Source organism: Macaca mulatta, chromosome 1, assembly GCF_049350105.2.
Source record: "Macaca mulatta isolate MMU2019108-1 chromosome 1, T2T-MMU8v2.0, whole genome shotgun sequence".
Taxonomy (NCBI): Eukaryota; Metazoa; Chordata; class Mammalia; order Primates; family Cercopithecidae; genus Macaca; species Macaca mulatta.
The window spans coordinates 195,157,263-195,168,278 of record NC_133406.1 but is presented as its reverse complement, the minus strand read 5'-3'; the positions used below and the strand labels follow the sequence as shown (position 1 = coordinate 195,168,278).

The 11,016-nt window shown below is 39.4% G+C and overlaps 1 protein-coding gene across 8 annotated transcripts in view; it reads right to left on the bottom strand.

Moving 5' to 3' along the window:
• Positions 1 to 11,016, bottom strand: part of TESK2 (testis associated actin remodelling kinase 2) — a 152,335-nt gene that overhangs the window by 106,718 nt on the left and 34,601 nt on the right. For 7 of the 8 annotated variants that reach the window (XM_077971782.1, XM_077971731.1, XM_028843039.2 and 4 more), the window contains one exon: positions 9,375 to 9,682. The exons of the other annotated variant lie outside the window; for it this stretch is intronic. In XM_077971782.1, coding sequence (XP_077827908.1) covers positions 9,375 to 9,596 — 222 coding nt within the window. In that variant the 5' untranslated portion in view covers positions 9,597 to 9,682. The remainder of the gene's footprint in view (positions 1 to 9,374; positions 9,683 to 11,016) is intronic. 8 annotated transcript variants of the gene reach the window in all.

Below are 11,016 nucleotides of genomic sequence, written 5' to 3'. Positions count from 1 at the left end.
TTATAAAGAAAAGAGGTTTAATTGGCTCACAGTTCTGGAAGCTGTATATGAAACACAGTGCCAGCATCTACTTCTGGTGAGGGCCTCTGGAAGCTTACAATCATGGAGGAAGGTGACAGGGTGGTGCCAGCATGTCACATGGGGAGAGTGAGATCAAGAGAGAGAGAGTAGGGGGAGGTCCCAGATTCTTTTAAACAGCCAGATGTCACATGAACACACTGAGCAAGAACTCACTTATCACCAATGGGATGGTACTAAACCATTCATGAGGGATCTACTTCCATGATCCAATCACTTCCCACTAGGCCCCACCTTCAACATTGGAAATCACATTTCAACATGAGATTTGGAGGGAACAAACATCCAAACTATATCATATACCATTAGATATTTGAAAATTAAAATAACAGTGAGATACTACTATATACTAATTAGATTGGCCAAAATCCAGAACACTGACATCAAATACTGACAAGGATATGGACCAACAGGAACTCTGTATTCATTCCTAGTTGAAATGCAAAATGGGGCAGGGCACGGTGGCTCACGTATGCAATCCTAGCACTTTGGGAGGCTGAGGCAGGTGGATCACAAGGTCAGCAGTTCAAGACCAGCCTGGCCAAGATGGTGAAACCCCACCTCTACTAAAAAATACAACGTTTAGCTGAGCGTGGTGGTGGACATCCGTAATCCCAGCTACTCAGGAAGCTGAGGGAGGGAATTGCTTGAATACGGAAGGCAGAAGTTGCAGTGAGCCGAGATCACACCACTGCACCCCAGCCTGGGACACAGAGCGAGACCCTGTCTCAAAAAAAAAAAAAAGGAATGCAAAATGGTACTGCCACTTTGGAAGAGTTTGGCAGTTTTTTATAAAACTAAACATATTGGCCGGGCGCGGTGGCTCAAGCCTGTAATCCCAGCACTTTGGGAAGCCGAGACGGGCGGATCACGAAGTCAGGAGATCGAGACCATCCTGGCTAACATGGTGAAACCCCGTCTCTACTAAAAAATACAAAAAATCTAGCCGGGCGAGGTGGCGGGTGCCTGTAGTCCCAGCTACTCAGGAGGCTGAGGCAGGAGAATGGCAAGTAAACTCGGGAGGCGGAGCTTGCAGTGAGCTGAGATCCAGCCACTGCACTCCAGCCTGGGCGACAGAGCAAGACTCCGTCTCAAAAAAAAAAAAAAAAAAAAACTAAACATATTTTTATCATACAATCCACCAATTGCACTCTGTGATATTTACCCAAATGAACTGAAAACTTATGTCCACAAAAAACCCCACACATGCATGTTGACAGCTGCTTTATTCATAATTGTCAACATATTGAAGCAACCAAGATGTCCTTCAATAGGTGAGCAGATAAGCGGTGGTAGATTGAGACAATAGGATATTATTCAGTGCTAAACAGGAATGAGCTATTAAGCCATGAAAAAGCATGGAGGACAGATTAATTAATTAATTAATTAATTTCAAGCTATCAAGAGTGTGGTGATGCATAATTTCTTAAGAGATTGCTACATTATTATATCCAGGTGTTTCTTTAACCACTGACACCCATTTCACAAGTTTTGATGCACATGTACAGGTGCCTGGAAGTAATTTTAAGACATGTCAATTTCAAAATATTGAAAATGTTAGAAATGATGAAATGTAGTAGACAGTTTTTTATGCTTAACTCATCTCGAGTTTATTTCAGTGTTTGAAATTAGGTATAAACATCTAATTTTATCTTTTTTCAGAAAGTTAATTGTCTAAATACAATTTTTTAATTAGTCTACTCTCCCCCCAGTAGGTTGAAATTTCATTTTTATCCTTGAATTCTGGTGTGATTGACATTTGAATAGACAGAACAATGGAATAAAACAGGAAATCCAGAAATAGGCTCAAATATATATGCTAATTTAGTGTATGATAGAGATATTTTCTTTAGTAAGGAAAAGATGAACTAGTCAAAAGATGTTAACATAACTAGGTAGTCATCTGAAAAGCAAATAGAATTGGATCAATGTTTTATAGCTTATACTAGGATAAATTCCAAATGGATCAAAAATTTAAATATGAAAATTAAAATTGTAAAAGCTCTACAGCAGAATATGGAAGAATTAATTTTTTTTAATTAATAGGCTGGGCACAGTGGCTCATGCCTGTTATCCCAGCACTTTGAGAGGCTGAGCCAGGTGGATCACCTGAGGTCAGGAGTTCGAGACCAGCCTGACCAGTATGATGAAACCCCATCTCTACTGAAAATACAAAAATTAGCTGGGCATGGTGGTATGTGCCTGAAATCCCAGCTCCTTGGGAGGCTGAGGCAGGAGAATTGCTTAAACCCGGGAAGTCAAGGCTGCAGTGAGCCGAGATCACACCACTGCACTCTACCCTGGGCAACAATAGGAGACTCACAAAACCCACAACTATGCTGCATCAAGCCCATAAAGACCTCTTAAATAAAAAATTAAACTTCTAAGTAATGGGAATTGTCATAGTTTAATTGGCAAGAAGTACATCTTATAATCAATGGCATCTTATATTCAATGAAATCTATCATAAAAGCATGAGGAAAACAATATTTTCAAAACCTCTTAGGCTATACGTAAAATCCACAAGTTGTAAATGAAAAGACTGATAGGTTTATTTTGTATTATTTATTTATTTTTCTTTTTTTAGAGACAGGGTCTCACTGTTGCCTAGGTTGGTCTTGAATTATTGAGCTCAAGCAATCCTCCTGCCTTAGTTTTCCAAAGTGCTGGGGTTACGGGTGTAAGCTACCACCGCCAAGCCAAGGTTTAACTACATAAAAACTAAAATGATAAAAGATGGGCAGGGAGAAAATACTTGCAACATATGTAATAAAGAATTACTATCAGGCAGGCGTCAGATGTCCCCAGCACACTGGAGTCTGGGGTTTGGTGCTGATGGTGTCTCATCAACATGCACAAACACAGCCTGACAGCTGGACTTTAGTGTTGGGAGCTGTTAATTATTCTAAAGTTCTATAGATTCATGATTTTATAGTTAGAGTTTATATCTACCTGTGTTTTTAGAGGAAGAACCCAAGGCCAAATTATTTTGAAGTGGGAGTGGGCTAGACCGGAGTCTTCCTGTACCCTTTTCATGCTGTGTTTGAGGATATGCCCATTGCTACATCCACATAACTCATCTGGAGCAGGGGATGTGTGACAGTAAACTGTCTAAGATTTTTCACAGGTAAAGTTAAGCAGAAGTATGTAGTAAACATAAGTGCAAAAGTGTGGCTGAGCCACATATGCACTTGATTTGATTTGGGAAGCCTGAGGGAGGCAGCATTCCTAGCCCCGTGCTGCCTGCCCAGCACAAGGTAGGGTGGTAACTGGGGTGGGGAAGGGGCAGCTCTGTAGAGCATGGTCTGCCTTAGGGCCTGAATTGTCCTCAAAGCACATGGACTGCGGAAATTGTTCACATGAACCAGAGACATCACTCTTTAGGATTCTATTGGCAGCACCTGAACTGGCTCGACATTTATGGAGGTGGTGTTTCTTTGAAGCAGTAACTTGTTTTATAATAATTTTTATTTGGTGGCTGGGAGTGGTGGCTCACACCTGTAATCCCAGCACTTCAGGAGGCCGAGGTGGGCAGATCACCGGAGGTCAGGCATTCAAGACCACCCTGGCCAACGTGGTGAAACCCTGTCTCTACAAAAATATAAAAAATAGCCAGGCATGATGGTGGGTGCCTGTAATCCCAGCTACTCAGGAGGCTGAGGCAGGAGAATCACTTGAACCCGGGAGGCAGAGGTTGTAGTGAGCAAGATCATACCACTGTACTGCAGCCTGGGAGACACACCAAGACTCTGTCTCGAAAAAAAAAAAAAAAAAAATTTATTTGGCATATTTTAATATAGTTTAGAAGCTATCTAATCTGTTTTTTTTTTTTTGGAGGGGCAAACTCTTTTGAAAATGTAAGTTTTGCTTTTAATTAAAAATTAAGTCTTAGTTAAAACTCAGCCTGCACAAAATTCTTCAGTTACTTCCCATTACTTTATCAGTAATATTCACCACATTTTCCTAGATGTTTATTGATTAGAGTGTTGGGATCAAATTCTGCACTAAACGTATGCAAATACACTGGAGAGGCTTTGAGTTTTTCACTATGAAATGCAATGGTGGCTTGAATAAGAAAGTATCTAGAAGCCAAATTAACATAATAATGACTTCAAAAAAAGAATTACTATCAGGATATGTAAAGAACTACAAAAAAATCAACACAACAGAAAAAGGCAGGTAAGAATATAAGTGAACAAGTTTTATAAATGACCAATAAACAAAAAGGACTTCACTAACAATCAGAGTACAAAAATTAAAATGAATTAACAACTCAGGAAGTTGAAGCAGGAAGATTGCTTGAGGTCAGGAGTTTGACCAGCCTAGGCAACACAGAGGGACCTCATCTTAAGAAAAAGCCTGGGCACGGTGGCTAACGCCCATAATCCCAGCATTTTGGACTTTGGGAGGCAGGGGCAGGAGGACTGCCCGGGCCCAGGAGTCCAAGACAAGCCTGGGCAACATAGTGAGACCCTGTCTCAAAAAAAGAAGAAAGAAAAGGCTGAGTGCAGTGGCTCATGCCTATAATGCCAGCACTTTGGGAGACTGAAGCAGGAGGATCATTTAAGCCCAGAAATTCAAGATCAGCCTGGGCAATAGAGCAAGACTCCATCTGTACAAAACACTTTAAAATTAGCTGACGTGACAGTAACATGCCTGTAATCCCAGCTACTTGGGAGGCTGGGATGGGAGAGTCACTTGAGTCCAGGAGTTTGAGGATGCAGTCAGCTATGTCCACACCACTGCACTGCAGCCTGGATGACAGTGAGACCCTGTCTCTAAGAAAAAAAGAGGCTGGGCAAGGTGGTGCATACCTGTAATCCCAGCACTTTGGGAGGCAGAGGCAAGCTGATCACTTGAGCCCAGGAGTTCAAGACCAGCCTAGGCAACATGGTGAAACCACAACTGTACACACAAAAAAATACAAAAATTAGCCAGGCATGATGGTGTGTGTCTGTAGTTCCAGCTACTTGGGAGGCTGAGGTGGGAGGATCACTTGAGTCTGGGAAGTCAAGGCTGCAGTGAGATAGCACCACTGCACTCCAGCCTAGGTAACAGAATGAGACCCTGTCTTAAAAAAAAAAAAAAAAAAAAAAAAAAAGGGAGAGAGAGAGAGAGAGAGAGAGAGATCAACCCTCGCTAACATGGTTAATTGTGACATGAAGAGAGCCAAAATCACTCAATGGGGAAAGGACAGTCTTTTCAACAAATAGTGTTTGTAAAACTTGTTATCCACAAGCAAAAGAATGAAATGGAGCCTTTATACCACATTGAAAAATTAACTTAAAATGATCAATAGCCTAAATGTAAGAGCTAAAACTATAAAACTCTTAGAAGAAAACATTGTGGAAAATCTTCATGATATTGGAATTGGTGATGACTCCTTGGATTGGCATAAAAAGCAAAAGGTAACAAAAGAAAAAATTAATTTGACTTAATCAGAATTTAAAATTTCTGTGCAAAAAAGGACACCATCATGGGAGTGAAAAGACAAACTACAAATTGTGAGAAAATATTTGCAAATCATATATCTGGTAAGGGATAAATATTCCCTATATATAAAATATATAAATACAACACAATTCAAAAATGAGCAAAGGATTCAAATACACATTTCTCCAAGAAGATATACAAAAAAGGTCAATAAGCACATGAAAAGATGCTAGATATCACTAGTCGTTTAGAAAAATGCAAATCAAAACCACAATGATATACCACTTTTCACACCAAATAGGATTATTATCATGAAAAAGAAAAATAAGTGCCAGTGAGCACGTGGAGAAACTGGAACCCTTACGTATTGCTGATAGAACTGTAAAATGGCACAACCGCTATGGAAAAAAGTTAAACATAGACTGATTAGGTGAAATAAGGCAGTCAAAAAAAGACAAATACTGTATGTTTTCACTTATATGAGATATCTAGGGTAATCAAACTCTTAGAAATAAAGTAGGATAGTGGTTGCCAGGAGTTGGGGGGAATGGAGAAATGGGGAGTTGTTTAATGGGTACAGAGTTTCAGTTTTGCAAAATGAAAAAGTTCTGGAGTTTGGAGGCACATCCATGTGTACATACTTAATAGTTGTGTTAAGTATGTACTTAACATACTTAAATACTGTTAAGATAGTAAGAAAAAAAAATTATTATTTTTTAATTTTTATTTTATTTTTCCCCCAGAGACAGAGTTTCGTCATGTTGCCCAGGTTGGTCTCAAACTCCTGGGCTCAGGCAATCCTCCTGTCTTGGCCTCTCAAAGTGCTGGGATTACAGGCGTGAACCATGATACCCAGGCAAAATGGTAAATTTTGTATGTATTTTACCATAATCTTTTCTTAAAGTTAAACATAGAATTACTCATATGACTCAGCAATTCTATTTACAGCTAAATACCCAAAAGAATTGCAAGCAAAGAACAAAACAGATACTTGTATATCGGTATTCATAGCAGCGTTATTCAAAATAGCCAAAAGGTAGAAACAACTCCATCAACAGACAGATAAAATATGACCTATACAAATAATGCAGTATTAGCCATAAAAAGGAATGAAATTCTGATATATGCTACAACATGAATAACCCTGAAAACATTATGCTAAGTGAAATAACTCTGACACAAATGGATAAATATTATATTAATCCACTTATATAGGGTGCCTAGAATAAGCAAATTCATAAAAACAGAAAGAAGATATTAGGGGGTGGGAGTGAAACTGCCCCCATGGGGTTCACAACGAGCGCATGCCAGGTTCTGGACAGAAATATAGTTATAATTAAGCATTAATCAGGCCTCACTTTGGTCCACTTCCTGGTTGCTAAAAAGTCACATAGCACTAGATACTGACTATTTGCATCCCTATTGTTCCTACAGAATAGGAGTTCTGACATTAGGGTCATAAAATTTAAGATTTTATTTCCATCCCCATCTTTCCTATAACAGGATCTCTGACATAATCGTAAGACTTTTGTTTACGGATTGCTTAATATGTTTTTCACACCCCTGAATTCCAGCAACCAGTTTGAAGACCCCCACAGAGGAACAGGATCTGCAAGAGAATACGGCTTCTTCATCTCCCTGTCCCATGACTTCACCCTGTACTCTTTAACAAATAAACAATTGCCACACTTCGGCCCACTTCAAAACCCTTAAAAACCTTAGCCCCAATCTCCTAGGGGAGAGGAATTTGAGGTTTCCCTCCATCTCCTCATTTGGTGGCCCTATGATTAAACCCTTCTCTGCTGCAACCTGGTGTCTCAGCTTATTGACTTGCCGTGTGCATTGGGCAATGAACCAATTTACAGTTACAGAAGGGAGAATTAGTGAGTTAATGTTTCATAGGTACAGAGATTCTGTTTAGGATGATGAGAAAGTTCTGGAAAGGGATAATGGGGATGGTTGTACAACATTGTAAATGTAATTAATGACACTGAACTCCACATTTAAAAAATGGCTAAGATAGTAAATTTATGTTATATATATTTTACTGCAATAAAAAATATTTTAGAGAAAGACTAGAAAGAAAGCTGGAAATGGTACATAGAGACAACTCTATGGAGTTGTTTTGGTCCAAAAAAAAAAAAAAAAAAAAAAAAAACAAGACATGGGAAAGTATACCTATTAATAAAAGAAACAATAGGAGCTGGACGTGGTGGCTCTTACCTGTAATCCCAATACTTTGGGAAGCCAAGGCAGGCTGATCACTTGAGCTCAGCAGTTCAAGAACAGCCTAGGCAACAAGGTGAAACCCCAACTCTCCAAAAAATACAAAAATTAGCTGGGCATGGTGTCATGCACCTGTAGTCCCAGTTACTCTGGAGGCTGAGGTGGGAGGATCATCTGAGCCCAGGGAGGTCAAGACTGCAGTAAGCCACGATCATACCACACTGCACTCTAGACTGGGTGACGGAGTGAAACCCTGTCTCAAAAAATAAAAGAATAGAATAAAATAGGTTGGGTGCAGTGGCTCATGCCTGTAATCCCAGCACTTTGGGAGGCTGAGGTGGGCGGATCACTTGAGGTCAGGAGTTCAAGACTAGCCTGGCCAAAATGTTGAAACTCTGTCTCTACTAAAAATATAAAAATTAGCCAGGCGTGGTTGCGGGCACCTGTAATCCCAGCTACTAGGGAGGCTGAGGAAGGAGAATTGCTTGAACCTGGGAAGCAGAGGTTGCAGTGGGCCAAGACTGTGCCACCGCACCCCAGCCTGGGTGACAGACTGAGACTCCATCTCAAAAAAATAAAAAATAAAATAAAATAAAATAAAATAAAGGGGAAATAACAGAGCCAAAATGTTTGGGGGGTTTTTTTGTGCTTTTTTTTTCCTTAAAAGAATTTTTTTAACATGTTAATGGTAACACTTAGTAGTGAAAATACAATGTAGAAAAGAGAGGGGAGAATTTCTTAGGCAACGCCTATTAGTAGGCAAGTAGAAATGGAATGTACAATATAAACAGAAATAATGGACTTAGGAGCATGGGTAGTTGATCCATAGCACAAGGTATAAAGGCCAAGTAACTGGGTAAAGATGTGTGTTGATAGCTATTTGTAGTAATGGGAGTCTGTGGAAGTTCTCTTCTGCTTGCTTCAATTTTCTCAGTGAATTGGGAAGCAATTCATTAATTACTGACAATGGGGACTAGAGAGGAAATACCGGGATTTGATGAGAGAAGAAAAGGTACAAAATACTCTCTTGAGGGAATGAGTGAACTAGGGAAATATGATTGCTCAGGAGCATTATGAGCTCATATTTTTTTGAGACAGGGCCTTGCTATGTTGCCCAGGTTGCTCTCAAACTCACAGCCTCAAGCGAGCCTCCTGAGTAGCTCGGACTACAGGTGCATGCCATCGCACCCAACTATCAATTTTACTGAAGATAAGCAAACAAAAACTATATATGTGGGTGTGTATATATATAATTTTAATATATGTATATAAGGTGTGTAAATAATATATGTATAAGCACAGAAAGGGTCCAGAAGTATACACACCAAATTGTTAATAGTGGTTATTACTGGAGAATGTATGTGTGGATACATACACACATGTGTGGCTGGGGGTAGAGGTGAGGTGGAAGAGACTCCTATGTTATTTGAATTTTTAACCAGCACATTATTTTTGGGATTCAAACAAAATATCTTAATATAAGTTAATAAATAGCTTGAAAGGAGAATTTAGAACGGTGTTCAAGATCCACAGCACCTTGATTAGGCAAACCCTACATCCTAATTAAACACAACTGTCAACCTGCAGTAAATGTGACCACAGCAAGACAATATGAGAAAAGCTGAAGTATCACTCACCTTGAACACTTCAGAGAAGAAGCCAGACCCTATTTTTTCACAGGTGAAATCATCCAAACGCGTCAGTCTGGAAAAGGCACTTATAAGAGCTCGATACGAAGATGGCCAAACTCTTCCCACCTGGCTCACATTTCCATCTCCTCCACCACCTCCTTCAAACTCTTCAAGACGCTCCACACGTGGAGGAAAACCTGCAATTGAATTCCGTTTGCTCCGATCCATAGTCTCAATAATCACTTTTTTCTTCTTTTAAGAAGGAACTCCACACATAAATTTTTGTTGAATTGTACTTCTCTTCTGGTTTGACACTAAACAAGAGATCAAAAAAATTTCCACTGAAATCTTTAATGAATAAATACATGCAAAGCAATAAATACTCAATGCAAAAATATTTCCTTTCATATTCTAGTTCCTGGTTTTCAGATCTAAAAAATGCTGTATGTCTTTACCCTCAAATAACACTGATATATTTAAAGCCCAAGATATAGCTAGTCTTTACCATGAGTAGAATATCATGAAGATCACCAATTACATTCTAAGTAACAAAATGACAATGATAATATCTATCATTCATTGAGCACCTACTTTCTAGGAAACACAGTATAAGAGCTTGACATATGCCATTTGATTCTCAGATAATCCATGATATAAAGATTATGTTCATTTCATAGAGAGATCAAGAAATCAGTCACTAAAAGGCAGAGATAAAATTAAAATGGAAGCTGGGTGCAGTGGCTCACACCTGTAATCCCAGCACTTTGGGAGGCCAAGGCAGGCGGATCACTTGAGGTCAAGAGTTTGAGACCAGCCTGGCCAACATGGTGAAACCCCATCTCTACTAAAAATATAAAAATTGGCCAGGCTTGGTGGCAAGCACTTGTAATCTCAGCTACTCAGGAGGCTGAAGTAGGAGAATTACTTTAACCCAGGAGGCAGGGGTTCCAGTGAGCCGAGATCGTGCCACTGCACTCCAGCCTGGGCAACAGAGTGAGACACTGTCTCGAAAAAAAAAAAAAAGAAAAGAAAAAAATTAAAGTACAAAGCCCATCTGATTCAAAAGCCTGTGCTTCTTTCTACCAATACCCTTTATAGCCTCATATAATTTTCTCTTTATTTCAAAAATTAATTCCAAATATATAAAACAAACATTACAAGGAAACTTCAAAATTACATATTATATAATTTTTTAAAACGAAAACTATATCCAAAAGCAATCTAAAAATTCACTGTTGATGAAAAAGCATAGTCCAGTAGGAGTAACTATAGAAGGCTCCATCCCATCTGGTACATAACTAAGAATAAAAGCACAAGCCTACTTTTTCTTTTAGCCTGTCTCTCCCTATTTCTACTTTTTTCCATGAGACTCAATTGTAAGGGTTCTATGCAAAATACAATATTGTGACTCCTCAATTAGTGAAATGCTTTCATAAAGGAGGTGGATACCTACTCAGTTTACCACCACCACTTCTAACCAGCTCCGCAACTCAAAGAAAAGTGGCAGGAATCCCAGGGCCATCTTAGCAACATGAGTCTGCCTCCTTATCCATTGCCAGAAGTCAGCACTGTACCCAGTGTGTACAACCACAGTTTCTTTCCTGGCAATGTGCAATTGGAATTAAGATAGTCCAGTCTCAATATGGCA